The 24,043-nt window shown below is 52.8% G+C and overlaps 1 protein-coding gene across 5 annotated transcripts; it reads right to left on the bottom strand.

Annotated features, from left to right (window-relative positions):
• Positions 1-12: 12 nt before the first annotated feature.
• On the bottom strand, positions 13-18,943 carry CNDP2 (carnosine dipeptidase 2). Of its 5 annotated transcripts, XM_004745648.3 has the most exons (13): positions 18,319-18,722; positions 17,121-17,272; positions 16,034-16,124; positions 14,820-14,963; positions 11,290-11,452; positions 9,096-9,184; positions 7,084-7,284; positions 5,988-6,072; positions 4,917-5,077; positions 2,850-3,014; positions 1,845-1,986; positions 1,494-1,641; positions 13-536 (listed from the first exon to the last, which is right to left on the bottom strand). In XM_004745648.3, the coding sequence occupies exons 3-13, from the start codon at positions 16,091-16,093 to the stop codon at positions 473-475; spliced, it is 1,422 nt and encodes a 473-aa protein (XP_004745705.1). In that variant the 5' UTR covers positions 16,094-16,124; positions 17,121-17,272; positions 18,319-18,722; the 3' UTR covers positions 13-472. The 5 variants fall into 5 exon arrangements, with proteins under 5 accessions (XP_004745705.1, XP_004745706.1, XP_044941161.1 ...); XM_004745649.3 differs by lacking the exons at positions 17,121-17,272; positions 18,319-18,722 and adding an exon at positions 18,856-18,942; XM_045085226.1 differs by lacking the exons at positions 14,820-14,963; positions 17,121-17,272; positions 18,319-18,722 and adding an exon at positions 18,856-18,943.
• Between the last annotated feature and the right edge of the window lie 5,100 nt (positions 18,944-24,043).

Raw genomic sequence — 24,043 nt, 5'->3', positions numbered from 1 at the left:
TCTCCCAGAGGCTTCACTTCTACTTTTTTATTTGGCAGCACATACTGAGAACAAATAATCCTTCCAATTAAGTTTAGGTTTTGACGAATCATAACAAAGAGAAGACAGGAGACACCGGTACTGGCTTTAGGTTGTGCGAGCAGGACAGAACCCACACAAAGCCAAAGGATAAGAAGGGGCGGCCCCGGGAGGCGCCGGGTGCCCCCGACTAAATCTCCCCAGCGCACGCATCCGAGTCGGGAGGCAGGGACGGCCGGCCCGCACCGAGGGCTCCGTGCAGCCCAGCTAGCCGGCCGCCACAGCCCGCAGTTGTGTGCTGGATCCTGGCTGTTCGCTGTAGACCTCACGCTGCCCACCTCCAGGAATGTGGCATGGTCACTCCACATATGCCGGACGAGAGGGCGAGGAGAGTGCCGAGCTGCACGGTCCTGAGTGGCGGGGACGGGTGGGGACGGGGCAGCGCTCCTCGCTCCTACAGCTGGGACACCTCGTACAGGTAGGCAGCCAGCATTTTGGTTCCTTCTATGTAGTTCAGCCTGATGGAGAAGAACAGGCCGTCGTGTCGGCTGCTGTCCAGCGGTCCAGGCGTGCGCCCGGTGTCCTTTCCAGGGCTCCCACTGTCCTGGCTTGCTGGCCTTTAGTTCGCTGGCCTTGAGAATTTGGCCACCTGGTTCTCAAGTGTGAGTTCAGTCTACCTGCCCCTGCCCCACTAGGGACCCATCCTGGTCGTGGTCTAACAGAAGACACAGGTCCCACCCAGTACCCAGTACTTAAGAAGAAAAGCTTCACTTTGCTCACAGCCTCTCCCTTTGTTTGGGTAAGAGGCCTCCCCTGTGCCTGGATACCCAGGTCTCTGTCCCTTCCCTTGACGTCTGTCTTAGCCGGTGACTAGCCTACCCCCGTGACCCCTGACAGCTCCCGTTCTCTGTCCTTCCTGGCTCTTCGTATCACCCACGGGTCCTCCCTGCCTGCCTGGACCCTCCGCCTTACAGCGCTAACGCAGGGACACCTTCCATCCCTGTTGGTCGAAGAGCCCGCCTCATGTACGCATCAGCCAGAAACACAGAGAGGGGGCTCGGGACCAGCAAAGACACCGACTTTCCAAACAGGCGAAGCACGGAGTTTCTGTAGGAGTCCCGGATGATGTCCCGAGACAGACACGGGCACTGGCTGAATCCTGCTGTGAAGAACCCCCCTGCCCAGGGCCTGTCGCCGCCCCCCACTGGAGGTGCTCGCTAGCCTGAAGACAAGACGGCAGCAGGCCGAGCACTGCCCTTGGGGGGCCTCCCTGCCCCCTCCTGCGCTCCTCTCAAAGCGGCCAGACAGGTGGGGCAGGAGGCGGCGGGGAGGGAGGGGGAGGAGGAGAGGGAGGCCGTGGGGAGGAGGAGGCTCACCCAGGCTCTCCTGGGTTTCTCACGGGCAGCCATGAGGAAACGAACGCAGGGGCAGGACAGGGGCAGGACAGGGGCAGGACACAGGACCCAGAGCCTCACCTGTTGAGCTTCTCATTCTGGGAGTGGGCTCCGTCGTCCGCGGAGCCCACAGGCAGCAGCATGACGTTCTTCCCCGTAGCCGCCTGGAAGGTCAAAGTCACAGGAATGCTGCCACCTTCCCTGGTGAGGTCGGGCTCGACACCAAACACTGGGGGAGAAGAGTGAAAGACACGGTGAGCTTTCAGGCGGCGAGGCTGGGGACCCGCAGCACTTACTACCCAGCGACAGGAGTCCGAACCCCAGGTGTGGCTCGGGCACGGCACCTCCGCTCTCCAGGTGGGCGGCGGGCACGGCCCCACCCTGGGGGCTCTCCTCAGGGCCCTTGCCTGCATCCCCAGGGAGAAGTCTCACCTGTTTTCAAGGCTCTTCTCCCAGCCATGTAATGAGGGTGGTTGAAGTCAGACACCCAGGGCTTCCCACCGTGGCCCATGTACACCTTGAACTTGTTGGGGCTATGCAGGTCGGCAAACTTCTTTGTCAGGTAGCTCGTGACCTGCGTCACAAACGAGACACACCGCACTGTAGTCTGGCCTCAGCGCCAGTGCTGAGGTCCCTCTGAGGAGGGTCTAGAGGGGGGTTGAGGGGGGCCCGCAACGAGTCTACAGTAAGTCTACACCTGTCTACAGAGTCTACGATGGATGTCGTTTCTCACTTCCTGCTGCGCAATACTGAGCACGACAGTGGTAACAAAATCAGGGATTTTATCAAAAAACAAAATCCAACAATTTGAAGCTAAAAGGTACACTTTCATTCAAGCAACCTACCCTTTACAGATGTTCCCACAGGATGATACTTAAATCAAGTCTTTAAAAAACATCCCTTGATGTGCTTTACATTACTCATCATATGCAGACCGAGACCGGGAGTGGAGCCCGGCACTGACTGGGGCACATCTGATGACAGAAGCTCGGGCCTCAGTTTCCTTGCAGTAAGGAAGTCTCTGATGCCATATCTCCAGGAAATCTCAGAGGAGGGCAGGGTTGACTGCCCCCTCTGGGATTTTCCCCTTCTGGAATCCAGCCCGTCCACTCCTCACACTGGCCCAGATGCAGCTCCTGTGGGTTCTCCCTGTAACATACTTGGCCCGAAGCTGGTATCTGCCCGGAAGCCTTACAATGAGGTCAAGGGTCAGGTTTTAGCACGTTTCAGCAGTGACAAAGGTCACACGTGATGCTTTATATATGGCCTTTATCTCTGATCAGTTTCTGAACTGCTTATTCAGCCAATTATGGGGTTGTGAGGAGTGAAGAGGTAGGGAGGTGTGGGTCTGGGGTTCAGTGCCCTCCTGAAAGTCTTCGTGCTCCGAGTCCGCCGTGGCGAAGCCGCCCCAGCCCACGTCCCGGCTCCCTCACATGCCTGCTCGCTGACGACTTCTGGAGTCATGTTGGGCACGAGCCTGATGGAGAACTTGCCAACCACTTTCCTAGGAATCACGGTCTTGGCCCCTGACCCAGAAAAGGCACCTTCGATCCCGTGAAGGGAGAGGGACGGGTAGCGCCATCGGTGCATCAGGATGTCTTTCTGCCGAAAACAAGAAAAGGAGTCAGGGGACAACACTGCTTATGAAAGAGACAGCAATGGCATCTAAGTTCCACCGGGCGGCCCGCGGCCTGGGGTCCACACCATCATGGGCATCAAGTACCGACCCAGGAGGGCTAAGACACGAGCCTGCCCCAAATGTGCTCTGGAACCTGCTTTGACACAGCACAGTGTGAGGGCTCTGTCACACTCCCGCAGCCTCAAGCATGGTGTCTCCCAGCTTCCCTGCTGGTGGCCAGGAGAACCACAGGGTTCCCACCAGCCCCGCAGAATTGAAGGCAAGTCATGAGCCCGCCTAGATCAGAGCTCCTGCGGGGCCAGAGGCACCAGGAACCAGGAGAGAGAGGGCAGCATGGCGCAGGCCATCTGTGAGCTTCCCACCCCCCGAGGAAACGGAATGCAGGGGTAGTTCCTACGGGAGCAGAGCCAGGACCGTCCACGGAGCCCTGGGCCCAGAGACCAAAAGCATCGTCACCCTCTGCCAAGGGACTGGCCCAGAGCAGGCCCTCATTTCCTACACATGTGCCTGAGACCAGGGCCTCTCACGCCCACTGTGCCCAGCAGTGGCGCAAGACAAGTCCGAAGAGCCACGTGGCCACCCGAACAACAGGCGGGCAAGGAGAAAGGTGACGCGGCTCCGGGCTCCTCAGGGACTCAGCCACCTCATGTGTGGACTCCCCACCTGTGAACCAGACAGGGTCAGTGAGACGGGACGGGAAACACGTGGCCCGAAAGGCCAACATCTCACATACAGGCGCTAACTGCTAGGCGACAAGGCAGGAACAACACCAGGAGTCTGTTTGCAACCAGCTTTCCCAGAAACACCCTTGCCCTGGACTACTGTCTCCCGGCCTCAGGCCCCCCCTGCCAGCGGTCGCCCTGCCAGCAGCGCCCCGCGCCACCTGCAAACTCCCGCTCCAGTCAGGCCCCCCAACCCTCCCCTGTGTGGCCTGCTTCCAGATGCCCCCAGACCCCCCTGTGCCACCCCCCCGGCTCCAGACTCTTCCCACAGCGGCCCAGCTGCTCTCCTGCCTCACTGTCCCCGCTCTGACCCGCATCGCTTCTGCCGCCACTTGCCCGCCAGGGAGGGCTCATCACCTCCTCCCTCGGCTCAAACCCATCACGTCCGCCGTCTCCCAGAACAGCACACGCGCTCCTCGGGACACCACGGGCCTGCACACCGGGCCTTTTCAGTGTGAGTCCCAGGCCGCCCAGGGCTCGTCCGCCCCACGACCAGCTGGGTTCCCTGCGCCCTGCCTGGCACTCACCCCTGCTGACCCCTACCAGCCTCCCCTGGCCCTGGAGTGGCCTCCACACTCTGTCACACTTCTCTGCCCATCTGTCTCCTGGCGAGAGGAAACTCACGGGCTGGGCCTGGCCATATCCCTCTTGTATCCCAGGGTCTGTAGCTGCAATTCTACTGATAGCTGCATCAGATGTAAACGCACACTCGTGCCACACAAGCCAAGGACGAGACTAATTAAGAAAAAAATCCCAACGCAACTTTTTCTTCATAGTTAAGTAACTACTTTGAGCCAATGCTTTCCACGTGGTCCTTGGCTGTTGAGGACACCTTTAATCATCTCTGTGCCCGGCGGTAAAACATCATCTTGCAAACGCAAATCAGGCAGAAGCTGCCTGCTACTGTGGGTTCTCTGTGTACGTTCTCTAGCTCCCGAGTTGTCAAAAGTCAACACGTGGCATTTTTAAAAACCTCCTCCTTCCAATTCCAAGCCTGGTAATGTGCTGCTTTCCAGTGTCAGGACCACCTGAGGACTTGGGGACACACGCAGATGCCTGATCTCTGCCAGCAGCCCTGGCTCCTGCCCATGGGAGTCCCCAGCACAGGGCCTGGTGGGAAGCGGTGGGCAGGGGCGCACCCACCTTGCAGCTGTGCAGCAGAGTCTCCGTCCCCACGTCCCTGGCATACTCCTCCAGGTCAAAGTCGATCTGGTCGTAGAGCTCCAGCTCCTCCTCCGTCACGGGGGCCACTGCCTCGTTGATGCCGGGGATGAGGATCTTTCCTTTCTTGTCCACCAGACAGCCTGGGAGGGCACAGAGGAGGGGTGCTCACCGGGCGGGCGGCAGAAACGCAGCAGCAGTCCCACGGGGGACGGGGGCCCCCACCCCAGCAGTTCCAGTTCCTGGCAGAGCACTCAAGCCCTGCCTAGGAACAATCAGTTAAATGTCTAAACAACCCAGCGAGGGGAGCAGTAGCATCTCCCCACTGTAACAGAGATGCAGAAGTGGGGGTGACCTGTCCCCTGTCACGGAACAGGAGACAGACCAAGCAGACTGCCTCTGGCAGGCTTCCTGTAAAAGCCACTACACTGACCAAGAGTTCTTTTTCAATCCAGGTTGCATAAGAAACTAGCGGCTCCCAAACGAGGGAGTCTGAGATGAACAGAGTAGAATAGGCTCCCATGCTAGAAACTACAGGCCGCACGTATGGTGGCCGTTATCCAAGAGGGAAGGGGACAGAGCTTAGGCTAATCCTGGGATGAGGCAAAGTTTCGTCAGCCTTGACCAGCAGGATGCCAGGAGGATGGGGCTGGGCCTCCCTCCCACGGGGTGGAGCAGAGGGGGCCCTCGCTGGGGTGCTGGGATGCCAAACAGACCGGGGCAGGTGCCCTCCAAGGGACAGAAAACACAACTGTGTCCTGTGATCCTACGGACCGCGCAGACAGGGACGACGGAGCCAGGGACTGCCCGGGTTGGGTCCCTGAGGTAAGGCAAGGTTTAGTGACACACGGAGGGGTCCAGGGAGACAGAGGCAGAAACGAAGCATCTTCACCTTTCAAAGGGAGCAGTGAACGGGAGGAAGCAGCAACAGGGAAAGAGACAAACGCAGTCCACGGAGAACGGGGACAGCGCCGAATGCTGCGGACAGCCTGAAACAAGGCCACTCCGGCTTCCCCCGCAAGTCACCGGGCAGTGAGCGGAACCCGTGCTTACCCATCAGCGTGATGAGATCCGTCATGGCCTCGTGCACCGAGCCCCCGTACACGCCTGAATGCAGGTCTTTGTCACTGCACTCCACCTGGACGGACACAGAGAGCCCTCCGTCAGCCGCTCGGCGGGAACTCAGCCTGGCCACGGTGAACGAAGAACATTCACGAGATCCTCAAATCCTCAAAATCAAAATCTGTTCCCTCCAGGAACAAAGCAAGGCATTTACTAAATTACAAAACTTCGGCAGCAACAAAAGAAACACTCTTTTGGGAACGCGGACCGGGGACAGCAGGGCTGCTGACCACAGGTGCACACACACGGCTTCAGAGACCTTGCGCTCTTCCGCTGAAAGAGGACGCGCACCATGAAAGGCGGCCGGTAAGGACCTTGAGCCCGAGGACCTGTGGCCAGCACCCGCCCTCTGCTCCCCCTCACTAGCCTGTGACCGGCGTCGGGTTTGCGGCCTCGCCAGGCCCGAGTCTCCACACCTGTGAAATGGCCGAGTGGGAGTGACTGACCACAGCCCCTGGGCTCTTGTGTCAGACTGTTGGTAGTCTTGAGAGACGAAGGGCTCAGGGCAGCAGTGACGATGACGCTGGCATTTTCAGCCTCCAAATCCTCCTTTACAGGAACCAGTTCGCTCAGTGTGCTAGACCCGGCCTCGTCTGTGGAAGGGACGCGGGCTCACCTGAGCCCAGCCCTCCCGCGTTGCCCCTGAGCCCGGCTTCTGCGTCAAGCACAGCCACCCGGTCCCCTCGAGATCTCTGGTCTAGGCAGAACTAAGGGCTGAAAGATGAACATCCTAGTCTTTAACAGTACGTCTTCCTGCAGTGTTTGCTCAAGTCAGCTCTTAAATGGCTACAGCAGCTCGTCTTTCCTCAACGGCTCCAAGACAATTCTCCAAACACCCGGCAGCTCGAGGTGGCACAGAATGGACTCTGGCTACACAATCTGGAGTGGGGGTCATATGAAGACCCGGCCCATGGAGAAGGCTCTGGGATTCTCCATCGCACGCGGGGCCCCCTCCTACTACGGAAGGACAAGGGAGACTGCGGGCGGGGAAGAGACACCACAGAACACGAAGAACTCGACACGATACCTCGATGAAAAAGTAGCAAATGCCCCTGAGCCCGTAGGTGATGCAGGGCTTCTTCTTCCCCAGCCAGTAGTTGTCAGAGATGCAGACGTAGTCCACGTCTTTGAAGAACGTGTCTTTCCGGGAAAAAATCAGGTCGTCCAAGCCTTCGGAGCCCGACTCCTCCATGCCTTCCAGACAGAACCGGACGTTGACTGGGATTTCCTGCGGGAGGGAAACAAGCGTGGGGAGGCCTTCAGTTCTCACGCGGTTCTCTTTCTTAGGCACCACACACAGGAAGTCACCAGACGCTCTGCAATCACAAATCTCACTCAACTTCCTCCAGAGCCATCGGGTGAGCTGTGTGCGCCCTGTGGTGACCCTCAGTCCTCACGTGCTGGGCGGTCCAGGCTCATGCGTGCAGCCGGCCGCAGCCACACCCGCACTGCGGACTCCTGCCAAGGACGCCACGGTGTGACCACACTTCCTACGTGCAGGGACCGCTGCGCGCCCCAGCACCCATCAGGAGTCTCCAGGGAAGCCCGAGTGACTCTCTCCATACCACAGGCCACGACACAGTGTGGCAGGGATTGGCCACCACCCCCGCATGCGAGAGCAAGAGGGCACCTGCTCCCATGCCCGGGCGCTCCACACCGCGACCCACCACCTTCCACGTGCCGAAGGCCCTTCTCCCGCAGAGCCCATGGAAAGTGCGAGGCACCGCCCAGCTTCGCTCCTGCTCTGTCTCCCAGGCTCCCCAGCGCCTGCAAGAAGTGGCCCTTCCACAGAGGAGCGCACGGAGGGGCACCTAAGCGAGGTGACTTGCCAAAGGTCACATAGGCTACAAAATGGCAGAGCCCCCACGTGGACACAAATCCCTGGGGTCCTTGTTCAGAACTGCCCCCAGAAGGCCCTTTGCTCCACCTAGGTCGCCCCCTGCTTCTGCCTCCCGAGCACAATCTTTCCTGGGACCTGGCATGTAGAGGGGCATAAGTGAAGGGCTCTGGAGGCTCCGCCCTGCACATAGCACCCTCCTCTTGGTCACCCCCAGATCCCAGGGGGCCCTGGAGAAGGGGGAGCCTTCACGGTCTCTGAGACCAGTCAGCTGGAGGTTCTGAGCCTGTGCTCCCTCCTGTGCAAAATGACACAGTGGACCAGAGAGTCCCAGGCCCTCTCCAGACCCACCACTCGCCCTTTGACAAGAATGCTTGTCTTGTTACTCTTATTTTATCGCAGTAGAAGATAAAGCATGATGCAAGAACGGGCTACACAATGGTGAGGAGCAGGTTAAAGACAGTTGAAAAGATGAGTAAATAACAAAATACAAAGTCTCTGACAGCTAGAAGTCTGGGCGCCCTGTTCCTCCCTACTTTTCTATTTTACAAACTTTAGATGGGGACAGGGATTTCAATTAAAGAAATGTATCTTAAAAAATAAGAATCTTTCAGAAGGGATGCCTGGGTGGCTCAGTTGGTTAAGGAGCTGCCTTCGGCTCAGGTCATGATCCCAGTGTCGTGGGATCAAGTCCCACATCCGGCTCCTTGCTCGGCAGGGAGCCTGCTTCTCCCTCTGCCTCTGCCTACCACTCTGTTTGCCCGTGCGTGCGCTCTCTCTAACAAATAAATAAATAAATCTTTAAAAAAAAAAAAAAAAAAAAAGAATTTTTCAGGAGGATAAAAACCACCCTGAGAAAGCTAGGGGCTGCCCACTCCCACACGGCCCACGGCTTAGCCTCCGGGTGAGGCATCTCAGTGGCAGAGAGCCTGCGGCTGAAAACTCGAATTTCAGGTGCTGGCTGGGGTCCCACTGAGTCATCAGTACTATGACCTCCGGGCAACTATAAAACAATTACAATTCCTAAAGCTGGAGAACAAACCTACAATCTTACCTCTGATCCCACTGTGCTGATACAGTTTTGGGGGACCTTGCCTTCTCATATCCTGGGGATCTTTGATCTTTATGGGCTGTTCTGGGAACACACAGCCCTGCTTTGTACCGCTCTGCTGGAGCAAGGCAGTTAGCTGTGATTCGAGTACCTGATTTGTCTTCTGGAAGGCTTCCAGGGCATTCAGCCAGCCGGCCACTGGCCCCTTATCATCGGTTGCGCCTCTCCCATACAATCTGCCTGGAACAGCAATCAGCAGGCCCAGTTACAATCCAAGGAAACAGACAAGAAAGTGCGTTGCTGGTGCACAGCTGACAGCATGTCAGCGCCCCCACAGGCAGCTGGCCCGAGACCCCCTCTTCCAAGCAGAAGCCCCATTTTCATTCTGTCCGAGTCCCGAGTCCCGCTCCTCCAGTCCGGTGAGACTCTGCCAGAGAACTCCCCATAGTCACTAAGAGCAAGCCCGTGGCTGCTCCCAGCTGCCCTCCCCTCCTGCCAGCAGACACCACCATCAGCTAGCGCCCCTGTCCCTGCCGACGCAGGCCGGAGACTGCTGGGACTGCTCCAAGGGGCAGCCGGCTCGTTCCTTCCAATCGACCTCCTCCGCCAGCTGGTAGCAGATAAAGGTAGGCAACCTAGTCATATGTAGGATCCATGATGCACCATCAAGAGAGAACTAGAAATCTCACATATCCCCAGTTGTGACACCTTAATTTGGTAAGGAGAAGACTAGATTCATTATTTACTTCTCCACGTTATCCCTTTGAAAACCAAAGGACACGTCCGCTACTGCTTCTCCTCCATGTCGTTAGTCTCAGGATCCCCCTCTGCACACCCACTCCTGGGACCCCTAACAAAGGCTGGTGGGCACTGGCCACCACAAAGGTCACTGGGCCGTTGAGTCCAGACCCTGCTCCCCACCCTGTCCTATGATGCATAAGCTCACCAGAGGGGGACCAGGCCGGAGGAAGGACAGCACTCGGGCCAGGCGTGCGCAGGGCTCAGTTCCTGTAACAGGTCTGTAACAGCCAGGCCTTGGACTTGCTCATTTCCAACGTGTTTTTAGCATTTGACAGTTGCAGCAAGAGCACCCTGAAGCAGCAGGACGCTCCCAGCCATCGCCACTTTGGGAGTTTCTTTCTATAAACTAAAGCCACTTCTCACGAAAGCTACAGAATTCTCCTAAAAAGCATCCTTGCTCCTGTGGTAAGCACTGACTGAATCACTTACTCCGACATTGCGAAACTGTGCGGGACAGAGGTGTCCAAGGCGCTGTGCTCCTCCCTCCCACCCCCCCGACAAGGAGAAGGACGCGGCCGCCAGCTGACCACCAGGAAACGGATCTGTGAGACGCGCTGTTACCCCGCTTCATCCACGCCTGAGACCCTACCGCGGGTGCCTGTCTGTCAGGTTTGGGAAGGAGGGAGCGGGAGGCCTCCCAGGACAGTGGGTGAGCAGTGCCGGTGCAGAAGCCGGGGTCACCTGGCACAGCTGCCAGAGCAGTGCTGAGGAGAGACATGTGGGAGGGACAGAGGAACCCCGCTGAGTCTCCTGAGAGGTGTCAGGGTGAGACACATGGCACTGAGGTCCTCATGCAGCAGGGAAAAGAGGGGAGGAGGGCTCGCAACTTCAACAAGCAACAGGCGGCTCTCCGCAAGGGGCGTGTGGTAGCTGGGGAGGAGCCCCGCGGGGACTGCGGGCCCACAGGAGCACAGTGGGGGTGACGGTGACCTCTAGGTTTGTGGAGGGGCAAGGAAGGTGGGGGGACCGTGTGGAGGCGGGGGACGGGAACCAGGAGGAAGGGCAGGCCGGAGAGCAGGGGAACAGCCGCGCGTGTGCGGGGCTAACGCTCAGCGGGGTCTACTGGGAAGTCAGCGACCACGCTGTGATCCGACCGTGGCGCGGAACTGAATTCCCTCAGTGACGTTGCTGCAAGTGCCCAGTTTCCGCGACCGTGCACGGTAACGGACACAGCTGACCCCGAGCCAGGGAAAGGTCTAGACAGAAACCCAGCGCGTCCAGCTATAAGGACTTGGATTACAGACAGTCCAGACTTAGCCCAAGGGGGCGACACACAAGTGAAGGGGCTTCCTCATCTGGCCAAAGACAGTCAGGTACAGAGACGTGGAGATTCAGGAATGAAGGCAGGAAGAGGCTCCGTACCAGAGGGTCAGGAAGAAGGGAGCAGCCTGGAGTGGGTCCTAGACCGACAGTCTCAAGTGCCCGTGGGTGTGTGGCCCAGGCAGGGCTCGAGGACCATTCCCGAGTGATCATTATGTCCCCAGCCAGTGCACCCCCTCAGGTAGAAGAGCAGGAAGGCTTCTCCAGAGCAAAGTATCACTTACCGTCGCGTTCCACCAAGGTGAAGGGCTCGCTGTCCCAGCCGTCCTCCAGGGCTGCCGGCTGCACGTCCAGGTGTCCGTAAATACACACGGTTTTCTTCTGCGGGTCGGAGCCCAGCTTGCCGAGTAAAATGGGAGGGAGCGGAATCTCAGAGCCGTCAGGGAGCTAAGAGTCAAGAAGGAAGCAATCGAGCACAGCCTTTGTTTAAAAACGTGGTGCTTATAGTAGATATTATTCAAGTATCTGGACCATTTCATGTGTTCTTATCAATCAGCCTATATCGTAGAGTTCAAGAACACAGTGTTCTGCTGCAGCAGTAATGGACAAGACATTCCTTCCCCATAATCCAGAGCACTTAGACTGTATAATGTTCACCAACTGTAGGCAGTTTGGTAAATTTTTAAAAGCTGATTTTTTTTTTTAACTTTTACATTAAGAAAGCATATTATGAAGACTTAAGTTTGGGGTACAACTTTGCTCAATATTTTTTAAATAATGGATGAAAACTACTACCATCTTCTTTTTTTTTTAAGATTTTATTTATTTGACAGACAGAGATTACAAGCAGATGGAGAGGCAGGCAGAGAGAGAGAGAGAGAGGGAAGCAGGCTCCCCACTGAGCAGAGAGCCTGATGCGGGACTCGATCCCAGGACCTTGAGATCATGACCTGAGCTGAAGGCAGTGGCTTAACCCACTGAGCCACCCAGGTGCCCCTACTACCATCTTCTTAAAGCAGGAGCTACACATTTGAAATTCTGCATGTGGATCACAAATGTGCACAGAAAAGGATGCAGACTAGGACAGAAGAGAACAGAATTTGTAGCAAGCCACAGTAAAACCAGCAGAGAGAGCCGGAGCTCCCTCCTCACACTCAACTAGTCTCCCATAAGCCTCTAAGATCAGGAGTGCGGGGGGGCGGGGGGTGGGGTATCAGGGTATCAGTCAGAGCACTAAGTGGACAGGTGCTCTAGGTAGCGTGCAGGCCGCCAGGATTCTTGCAGGATCTGTCTTTCCAGTGAACTGCGCTTGGAAGCACTCACCTCAATAACTCTTGGTAAGCCACAGCACAGAATCATGATTTTTAAATGACTGGTTTTCTCTAAATAAATTTCTACTCAATATAGCTAAAATACTGAAACACTTTACCGTTTTTCTGAGATGCCAATTGGGCCCACAGATAAATTTGTGCTGAAATTCACACTGCAAATTGCAAATCTCTGCCCGGGCATCTCTAACTACTTGCAACAGGGAAGAAGGAAGTCTGGCTAGAAAGAGAGTCACGTGCTTACGGGCTACCACGGAACGGAACCGCTCTCCTGGAGGACCTGTCTGGACAAATGTCTTCGGCAAGGCTTCCCCACGTCTCCCCGCTTCTGCCCATCCCCGCGGCCACCTCCCTGCTCCAGCTCCCAGCCCTACACTCACGGCCCTGGCGCCCCACGGGCCTGAGTCCATCCTGTACACTTGGTTCACTTCTTCCCTCACCTCACCGTTGCTCACAAGCCACGACTGTCCCATTTCCTCAGCACTTCTGTCTGGGGGTCAGGCAGGACCAGTGACCAGGTCCCCCACATGTCCTGGCCACGCGCCCTTTCCACCCTCCTGCCTGGGCAGCAGCTGGGCAGCAGACAGGCCCGACTTGACGTTCCCGCAGCAGCCGAGGCAGTGGGCCCGATACCAAAGAGCCTGCCAGCAGCCTTCCCCACCGTCCATGCCCACCTTCGATCCTTGCCCACCAGGGACCCAGGCTCTGAGGTCCATCACTGAGACCCGAGCTCCAAATGTCACTGTTCCCCCGGAAGCCCGAGGACGCCCCAGCTTCCGCACCTACCCGTGATAACACCCAACTCCGCCTCCACACCTGCCCCACGTCACCACGGCTTCCTAAAGAACGGATCACTGCTGTGACATGAAGGGACAGCAGAAGAAGCTGCCACCTTACACTACAAGGATCTCTGCGGAACTTTTCTAACGGTGATGAAATCGGTCAATTCCTTGATAAGAACAGGTCTTACGTAATTCGGGAGGGCTGTGGTCATTTATCTTTTGTGGAAGGCTCTTTCTGAAGAAACGCACTGCAGTGCCAGTGTTAAATAGAATAAATCTACTGTAATGAAACAACTCTTGTAAATTGTTTGCCAGCTAGATTTTTGTTTTGTTGTTTTCTTACTGTATAAGGAAAAAAGGGAAGGGGAGCAAATCAATTATGCTTCTCAAGAAAATATCAAGTGGGGAAAAGTGTCAGGAAGATACAGTGTATCTTAGGTCAATTATTACATTTCTGGCCAAATGAAATCTCATACATACAATACTGAGTGGGAATCAGGACACCCATGTTTGAATCTCCTTCACCATCAACTGATTGTGGGTGCCCAGTGGAGACACAGCCCACCTGGGCCTCTGGGTTCTTCTCTTTATGAAAAGACCACATGCCACTGAATGTCCACACATAAAACCCTAAGACTATAATACCAGCGGACACTTCGGTCACCAGTCAAGAGAATCGAGATAAGCCAAACCCTGTCACCCCCTGTAATGTAAAAGAATATTACAAACTTGGAAAATACATGACATGACACATGCCATTGGTGTAGGACTTAAAATCATCTGAAACTAAAAAAGTGAAATAATATACCATTAGTGAGATGGTTCATTCATGTCAGGAAGAAAATGAACCAATGTCACCGGTCAGAATTCTACAGTAAAATGCAGCTGGGCCCCCAGGCCCAGTAGCTCTTTTTCAGGAATGAACTCATATAAAAGTGTTGTTTCTACCAGCGGGGACACGGAGCACAGCACAGTGACTGGGGGTCTTGATCCCTTTTACACCTACACAGACAGTGTACAACTTCCTAGTTTGAATGCACACGGCTTTCTAGGGGGCAATCTCAGTAATTTTCAAAGAGTGACCATGACATTACTTCTTCTTCTTTTTTTTTTTAAAGTAGGTTCCACACCCAGCATGGAACTCAACTAGGGGCTTGAACTCACAACCCGGAGATCAAGAACTGAGCTGAGTCAAAGTCAAACGCTTAACCCACTGAGCCACCCAGGTGCCCTGACATTAACTTACTTCTGAGTAACCTCAACACTTGAAGAAAAACGCTGAATATTACAAAAGCTTTGCCCCCATCCAGCTGAGAAAATTATACAGTTTGGTATCCCAATCAAGACTGTTTTATTTGTTTTAAAGACAAGCAGATTATCTGAAGCAAAAGATGGTTTAAGAACATGCTGAGTCCTACCTGCCTGGGTGGCCCAGCTGACTGAGCGTCCAACTCTTAATTTCAGCTCCGGGCATGATCTCAGGGTTGTGAGATCGAGCCCCATGTTGGACTCTGCATTCAAAATGGAGTCTGCTTGAGATTGTCACTCCCTCTCCCTCTGCCCCTTCCCCAGCTCACATGTGCCCCCCCCTCTCTCAAATAAATAAAAAGGAAAAAAATAAAAGAAAAAAAAAAAGAATGTGCTGGGTCCTTAGGTAGGTCTGCTAACTGTGATTCTGCAATTCCCAGAGCACTAGTGCCATACCTTCTGCTTTCCAATATCTACCAATTCCACTGAGCCACCCAACTGTTTGATCTCTGCAGCAGCAACTTCCAGCATCTTCCTGATTTCGCCTCTCTTCTCAGGCCACGCAGATACACTCTGGATGGCTACCCATTCTGCGAGTTTCTGTTTGTGGAAAATAAGCAAAAAGGGATTCTGGAAAGGTGTTCCTTTAAGGAAGGAAGAGTATTCACAAATTTGCTGCCTGCAACCACTCCATTTTTAACATGATGGCTAGATGTCAAAGAAAAGAGCGATCACATTTGTTTTTTGTTTAACATTTTAAAAAACGTGGCTGTATCAAGAACTACAGCATAACAGAAAAACGTCAGATTGTGTGTTTTTAACCATTAAGCATGAGATGAATGTGAAATGTACAAAGTTCCATAAATAAGTCTGAATCTAACAAAATTACGACTACAACATAGAGAAAATACCCCAAATTTTCACAGTCTAAGTTAGTTTGTTATTCGTGCTCACTATGGCCAAGTTCTTTGCAGTATAATTGTTAGACTGAGAGTCAAGATTCCATCTGAAATGTCTTCCGAGAATAACTTTAAAGCACAGTTCTCTAATGTCAAGAAACAGAGTGAATTCACAACATTACCAAATCATTTCAAACAGATGAAATGCAAAAAGGAAGTTAGATTTCTTTAGTCTCTATGTGTCACATGAAATTGTACATGCAGATTAAATAAAGATCTCTCATTAGCTCTACTATTTCTGGAAAAATATATTTTTTGTCAAGAGCTAAAAGGATAACTGGCATATTATTACGGCGAGGCCGAGGAGAAGACTCTAGCTAATACACACACTTTCTTTCGTGGGGAGAGCTGGAAGCGCCACTCTCTCCGCGAACTCTAAGTGGGTAACACAGGACTATTAACTACAGTCACCAGGCTATCCCAGTCAATCCCTGGAACTCACTCATAACTGAAGCCCCCACCCTTTGACTGACCTCTCCCCCTGTCCGCCAGGCCCCAGTAGCCACTATTCTGCTTCCTGCTTCTGAACCTTCAACTTTCCAAGATTCCACATATAAGGGAGATCATGCAGTATTTGTCTCACTCTGTCTAGACAGTATTTTTTAATACTTAATTTAAATGGCACAGCTCCTACTAGTTTCTTGAAAGTTCCTCTGAGTCCTGCTGGATTAAACCTAATTTTAACGTTTACTACAATAAACATTCCCTTACCTTAATGTAGCGATCCTGATTTTGATCGACATATTTAAACAGGGTAGTGAGGGCAGACATCTTTCAACCAGATCACACACCTTGAAGGCTCCTGGAAGGAAAAACCACCCGTCAGTACTGCCAGTGAATGGCCTGACTGAGCAGTAGTCCGGAGTCCTCCTATTTAAACTGATAAAGAGCTGCCCCGCCCTCAAGGCCATCACGAGGACTCCAGGAAGCGAGCAGAGAGGCGTGGAGAAGCAGTTAGGGTTTCACAATGATCTCCTTCTCTTTTCTCAGAAGGAAAATATGCACAAAATTCTGTCAAAATGGCACATAACCAAAGAAAGGGTCTGAGCTGAAGACCGTATGTAATGTAAATTAGAAGCAGGTAGTTCCTGGTAACACTGACTTACCAGCACTCAAATTTTTTGGAAAGCACACAGAAAACTTCCCATTTACTATTACCACAGAGGAAATAATCACTCCAAGGATGCCAGCAAAAGTGTCACATTCTGCTACTGTCACAAATCCACAACACAGCAAACAAAACCCAAGGAGAGGTAGATAAATTGTTTTAAAAGTTGATAATCTGAGCCCAATGGTCAAAGACAACATGTAACACCCCACAACGGCCTGATTAAGATAAAGGAACCTCTGTGGAAAGCACAGCCTCCCCCCAGGGTGCATTTGCTATCCTGTGTGGGACCCAACACACTCTGCTCCACCTTGCAAATACAGGGGAAAGGAAATCATCTCACTAGTCATCTTTAAAATGGGAATGTATAGGAAACAAAAAGGATCCTGGTTTGGGGACTTCCAAAACTGTCTCCACCCTCTGACTGACATTTCAAATTCTATCAAGTGGCAAGGCTGGCCCGAAGCAGCCATGGGAAGAGCTCGGCCAGACCACAGTGATACCAAGGATGTCAGAGATGCAGCTATAGTCCCAAGATCCTACAATATCTAGGTAGTTCTAAGGCCTGGACATACTGTAGACACAGAGTACTTTTTTCTGGGTATGGGCTTCCAAAGTGATTGCTCAGCAGAGGAGTGACTGTATAATGACATCAGGCCTGGCAGCTGTTGAGTGGATTAAGGAAGTTACCCTCTAATCCGTGCGCAGCAGGACTTCGGTAAGGGCAGGGCAAACCACCCAGTTCTCAGAGCCTTCTTCCTCCTCTCCAAACCACAACCACTGAGCATAAAATATTTACAAAGCTCCTAGTCAGCCTAGCCTGCTTCAGCTGAGGCTTTTATCTGAAAGACAAGACAGTCCACGATGCTGGAGAGGCATTTCATGAGCACTAGTAAGTCAAATTTTCATGTCACCAATAATGCAAACAAAGAAGCTATCTATGACAATTCGCCACGCTGGGCACTTTTCCTTCAGGTCCCTGGTCATGATATAGCCCAAATCCCAAGCTCACTGAGCACACTCTCATTAGTGCACCCAAATTAACCAACGGCAGGACGCCTGGGTGCCTTAGTCCATGAGGCGTCTGCCTTCCACTCAGGTCAGGATCCCAGGATGCTGGGATCGAGTCCCACACGGGGCTCCTTGCTCAGTGGGGAGCCTGCTTCTCCCTCTGCCTGCCACTTCCCCTGCTTGTGCTCTCTCTCTGAGACACACAATCTTTAAAAAAAAAGAAAAGAAAAATTAACCAATGGCCTTCCATTGGTTCACCCCAATATATAACTACCCAAGCTGCACTTTTCCCAAAGACTAAACAGAGACAGGCCTGCTCAGCTCTCCATGCCAAGTCCTCAGGGCTGGCTAAAAAGTAACTCCTTCCCGGAATTAGTAACCTAGTCAAAGGAGGTCAAGCCAGGGCCAGTGTCGCCCTCCCACTCAAGTCTGGGTTATTCCTGTCCCAACCTGCCACTGCTCCCCATCCAGTCCCCAGCCCACGACCTGGGGCCACTTTCACTGTCCCCCCCACCCCTCCCCCGTGAATCCCACCGATGAAGGTAAAAGCGATGCGTGGGAGTGAACAAGAGCACACATTATGCTTCCAAAATAAATGCCAGGAGCTCGGAGATGTCCTGGGGGCGGGGGTGACATCCCGTAAATGAGGCCAGGGAGAGGCAAGGCCAAATGAGACCGGCAGCACCCGGGCCCCTCTAGCGATGCCTACGGCTGATTTGCTCTGAGCGCCCCCAGCCTTGTCCCTCGGGAACTCGGGGCGCGCCGTGGAGTAAAGAGACGCACGAATCCTGGCTTTGGGCCCACAGAAGCCAGTGAAACCGGGGCAGGAACCTCCCACGCGCCACTCGGGGGCTTGATCCCAAACACGCGTACAGACCCTCCTCCGCCACTCGTCCCCGCACACGGGCGGGGCAGCTGGCGACGCCGCGTCGGCGCGAGGAGGGCCGTCCCCACCCAGGGGGCGGCTGGCAGGGCCCGGCCGGGGCAGGGCCAGCTCCACCGTCCAGACGAGGAAGCCGCAGAGGACACGACGGAGCGAGCCGCCCCCGGCCCCAACGCTGCCACCTCCCGGCCTCAAACGCCGGCGGGCCCCAGCGACCCCTGACCCCGGGCCTCCGCCGGGCGCCGAGGGGCTCCGGTAGCCCGCGGGGCTCGTCGGGGGCCAGCAGCGGACCGTCTGCGCGCCCTCCCCGCGCCGGCAGCCCGCAGCGCCCCGGACCCCGGGAAGGCCTTCTCCCGACCGGGACGCCCGCCCTTCCCGTCCCTGCTGGCCACGCGGAACGGGCGGCCGGCCAGGCCGCGGCCCCGCTCCCACCAGCCGAGGCGCGACTCCGGCCGTCCCGCGAGACGCGCCCGCCCCGGCCCCACCGAGCGCGCCCGGAGCCGCCCGACTCTGCCCGCGGAAGCCCCTCACCGCAGCGGCCGCCGCGCCGGTTCCGCACCACGTGCCCGGTCACGCCTCTGGCGCGGGCCCGCCTCCCGCCGCCCCGCCCACCAATCCCCGGCCTCGCTCGGAGGGCTGGCGGGGCGTCCCGCCCTGCCCGCCAATCCCAGGCCTCGTCTGCAGATGGGCCTCGCCCCGCCCCACGTCGCCCCGCCCCGCCCCTTTCACCAATCACCGGGCTTGTCGGAGAGCCGGCGACTCCCCGCCCCGCCCTGTCCCGTGGCTCCGGAGTCCGGCGGGGGGCAGGTTTCCCAGGCCGGAACCCCAGGCCGGAACCCCCCTCCCCGCCTCCCGGCCCGTTTCCTCCTTCTCGCCCGGTTCCGCCGGGCGGGGTTCCGGTCCGGGGACCGCGAGGTCCTGCGGTCCCAGGAGGGGATCCTCGGGCCTCTCGGGGTGGTCCGGGGCGGTGCCCCCTGCCGCGGCCGGACCTGGGTCGCCGGGCCGCCCCAGCCCCCTTTCCGAGGGAGCAGGATTTAAACCCTGCGGTCCCGGGAGGTGATGGCGGAAGAAGACCCTCCGCTGGACCGGGGGTGGCGGACACGTTGGCAGAGGAGGCCGCGAAGAGTTCGCACACCTGCCCCTCTCCCACATGCCGCCCTTTTTTCTTAATGGCAAGTTTAATAGTTGCTGTAAATACTTTAAACTAAAATGACCCTCCCGGAAGTTTTCCAGCTGCATCCGTCTCGGGTTGGCGTCAAACTGTAACTCTTTCCGATTAAGATCGAGCAATGAGGGACTATTACGATCGTATAGATCACAATGGTACCGTATCCTATACGATCGTATAGATCACAATGGTACCGTATCCTATACGATCGTATAGATCACAATGGTACCGTATCCTATGACGCTCCAATTCCACCCCCACCCCTCCGGCAAGTCCAACTGTACGAAGAGCTTTTAAGGTGGGACATTTATCTATATTAAATAATCTATGATTCATTTTTAACTTTTTTCTTGTCGTTGTGTGTTTTTTTTATTTTAATTGAAGTGGAGTTGACCTATAATGGATTAGTTTCAGGGACACCACCGTGATTTAACAATCATAGGAAGTGCCCCCCACAGTGAGTGTAATTACCATCTGTCACCAAAGTTGCTACAGTATTCCTGGAAGTTTGTGGCGCTTAATCCCCACCACCTAAATTGCTCTGCTCCCACAACTTTCCCTCTGGCAACTGCTATTTTGTTGTCTACGTTTGCGAGCCTGTTTCTCTTTTGTTGTTTTTTGGATTCCATGTAAAGTTGAAATTATAAGGTTTTTGCCTTAGCGTAAGACCCTCTAGATCCATGCAGTTTATTCTGAGGGGAGAGATGTTATTATTTTTTTTTATAGCTGGGTAATAGCCCTTGTGTATATATCTCACAACTTCTTTATCCATTCATCTGTCGATGGACACGGGTTACTCCCGTATCTTAGTTATTGTAAAATTGTAAGTAATGTAAATTATTGTAAATAATGCTGCAGTAAATAAAGGGGTGCATAGATATCTTCAAATTATGTTTTCATTTTCTTTGGGTAAATACCGAAAAGGCAATTCCTGGATTGTATGGCATTTCTATTTTTCATATTTTGAGGAACCTCTATACTGTTTTCTAAGTTGCACCAATTTACCAATGTCACCAGTTTTTTAACCACTTCTTTTTTAACCAATGTTGCACCCATTTGCACTCCCACCAATAGTGCACACAGTTTTCTTTTTCTCCACATTCTCACCAGTGCTTGTTATTTCTTGGGTTTTTCAAATTAACGATCAAATTGTAACATGTTAATACTTGATAGTCTTTTATTGATGATTCTGTCATACTTCTCTGCAAGAGACTATGTATGGAAATTTAAATTAGTATTTACTTTACTATAGCTAAAATCTCTAAGTGCTAAAGATTTTTTTCTGGATTAAATTCTCATTATAATCATTATTCTATGTGATTGATAAAAACCACCTAAAACAGGGTGCCTGGGTGGCTCAGTGGGTTAAGCCTCTGCCTTCAGCTCAGGTCATGATCTCAGGGTCTGGGATTGAGCCCCCCATCCCAGCTCTCTGTTCAGCAGAGAGCCTGCTTCCTCCTCTCTCTCTGCCTGCCTCTCTGCCTACTTGTGACCTCTCTTTCTCTGTCAAATAAATAAATAAAATCTTAAAAAAAAAAAAAACACCTAAAGATATTATAGTTAACCCTTGAACAAAACAGGCATTAGGGGTACCAATCCCCTTGGCAGTCAAAAACCCATTCATAAGTTTTGACTCCCCAGATCCTCAATGACTACAGTCTTCTGTTGACCAGAAGCCTTACTGATAACATAAACAGTTGACTACCACATATTTTATATATGTATTATATTCTGTATTCTGTAAAGCATATATAAAGTACATATGTTCTATAAAGTAAGCTAGAGAAAAAATGTTAAAATTATAAGGATGAGAAAATATATTTACAGAACTGTACTGTATTCATTCGAAAAAATCCACGTGTGAGTGGACCCATGTAGTTCACAGCCATGCTGTTTAAAGGTCAACTGTATACATTTGACAAAGAATTTTTAGATATTGAAAGTAATTTATTGGAAATGTACCCTATAATCATATCTATTGGGCTTTTAAAAAATTGGTTTATATATCTATAAGTGAGATTATTGCTGGCATGATACAAGGTTCAGTGAAAAATACAGCAAAAAGAAGATATTTAGAGTAGAATCCATAACACATTACCATTAAACTTACCAAAATTTTATAGCTATGCAGCAGTAATGAGAGCAAAGAAGCTATTGGTAAATTAGAGCAAGGGAGAGACTTCAGTCCAAGTAAAAGTGAATATTATCTGTGTACCTAATAATCATCTGGCAAAAGTTGATGGAAACATTTCACTTACAGATCTGAACTAAGATATATTAAGAAAATACAGAATTTACTCTTGAGATGGAACTCTTTTACTTGGAAATATGTTAAATTAAATATGTTAATTGTCAGAAGCTGGTCTCCTTCCTCTTGAAATAATGCATAATATGCAGCTAACAGGCATCCTTGATTAAGGGGGTATTCTCTAACAATAATATACTGTGGTATTTCGAGCTGCTCCTTTGTTTGGAACATCTGAGGCTTTTTAAAATTTTTTATTTATTTTTTTTTAAGATTTTATTTATTTATTTGACAGAGAGAGATCACAAGCAGGCAGAGAGGCAGGCAGAGAGAGAGGAGGAAGCAGGCTCCCTGCTGAGCAGAGAGCCCGATGCGGGACTTGATCCCAGGACCCTGAGATCATGACCTGAGCCGAAGGCAGCGGCTTAACCCACTGAGCCACCCAGGCGCCCTAAAAGTTTTTATTTCTAAGTAATCTCTACATCCAACTAAGGGCTCACCCCAAGATCAAGCCCGGTACACTCTTTCTATGGAGCAGCCAGATGCCTCCTATTTGAGGCTTTTTGAGCTAAATAGTACAGCACTTAGAATGATGCCTGGCACTGGCTTGGTCTGTTCGAGCTTATACATGACAGGAATTTACTTCTCAGAGCTATGGAGGCTGGACGTCCAAGACCACGGTGCTGTCCGAGCTGGTGTCTGGTGAGAGCCTGGCTTCCTGGTTCTCTGTAGACAGCCATCTTCTCGCTGTGTCCTCACATGGCAGCAGGGCGAGAGAGCCCTGTGGGGCCATCTTTACAATGACACAAATCCCATTCCATGACCTAGTCACCTCCCAAAGTCCCCACCTCCAAATCGCCTTGGGGATTAGGTGTCAACACATGAACTTGGGGTGGGGAGGGCACGTTCGGTCTGTACCATCAGTTTGAAAGGGAGCAGGAAGGCAGGAAGCAGGACAGCAGTTATCAGTCCAGTCCGCTCTAGGAGAGAGGACATGTGGACTTTGAGCAGCTGGAAATTGGTGCCCTTACAACCTTGAGACCTCCCTTTAAAGTCCTCGTGTGACCCCAAGTATCCCAGTCTGAAGACCACAGCATTCCATGGCTATTCAGTACAGGAGCTGACGCTTGAACCTAAGTGTGCACAGCTCGGAATCCCCAGCAGGTGGCCCCGCAATCCAGTTGTTTTTGGGTAAAGCCTACTTTTCCCGCCCTGTTACAGCAAGTAGTCTGATCTGAGCTTAAGGAGATAAGTAAATAGTTTTCTCTTTTTGCGGGACTTTTAGGAGCAGGGACACCATAAAAGAACCCAAGGAAAGAGGTATGTGGACAGTTGACCAGTAGTTGGCTACATCAGAAAAACTGATGTGACTGAGAATTTAAGGAATATAGCATTATGCAAGTTAGTGCTGATTACAGACCCACTCATAAAAGCAGTAGCTCTTACTTTCAGTTACTGTAATTTCCAGTTCCCAGCACGAGTCAAATCGTATTAACCAGAATCTCAGTTAGTTCTATGTAACCAAGCTTAACTAAATACACAGCCATGGGAGCACCCATCACCCTGAAAAACAGAATTTCCCTGGGCACAGATGCCGCTTTGGGGAACGTAATGATTCTCTGGGGCCACAAAAGCAGAGGCGTGCGAGGTAACTGCATTAAGAGGGCACCTGCCAGGGACACAGCGGACAAGAAGCAGAATCCTAGGAGGCGGGAGGGAGCAGCTACAAAGCACCCGAATGGCTCCCCATATTGTTAGCCTACAGCAGCTGGTAAAGTTAGTCTCCCCCAGAACTGGCCTCCTCGTTGGCCCTGCTTTCACTCCCGTGGCATCAGCCAATCCGTTTCTCCAGCCCAGAATGTTTGCATTTCCTTTGACCGACCTGGCATTCAGGATCAGTATGCTTGTCACCTGCTCTACCCCGTTGTTGGGGACAGGATCCAGGGAGCCTGGGAGGTGCAAAAGCTGAGAGGGAAGTTTTCAGTTTCTGTCATACTTTAATTTCTGTCTCTCGCTCTCTCTGATCCCAGGGGAGCGTAAGGTCTGTAGGGACTGGGGCTCTAAGTAACCCCAGCCTAGCGTTAAGGGTTAGATGCTGTAGTTCTGGCTTGTTGGCTCATGTTGTCATGTCTGGGCAATATGGACAGTATGTTCTCTGTTTTCCCACAGGCATTCTTAGCCTTGTGTTTTTTTTACTAAAGATGGGGTTAGGCAGCCATGTGTCTGAACAGGAGCCTTGCTGTCAGTTCAATGGTAGACATTCTTTTTTAACATTTGGTGTCTTGGAGGTAAATTTTTGTTAATGT

Source organism: Mustela putorius, unplaced genomic scaffold (assembly GCF_011764305.1).
Source record: "Mustela putorius furo isolate JIRA1106 unplaced genomic scaffold, ASM1176430v1.1 tig00000835_pilon_pilon_pilon, whole genome shotgun sequence".
Lineage (NCBI taxonomy): Eukaryota > Metazoa > Chordata > Mammalia > Carnivora > Mustelidae > Mustela > Mustela putorius.
This window is presented reverse-complemented; position numbering and strand designations above follow the sequence as displayed.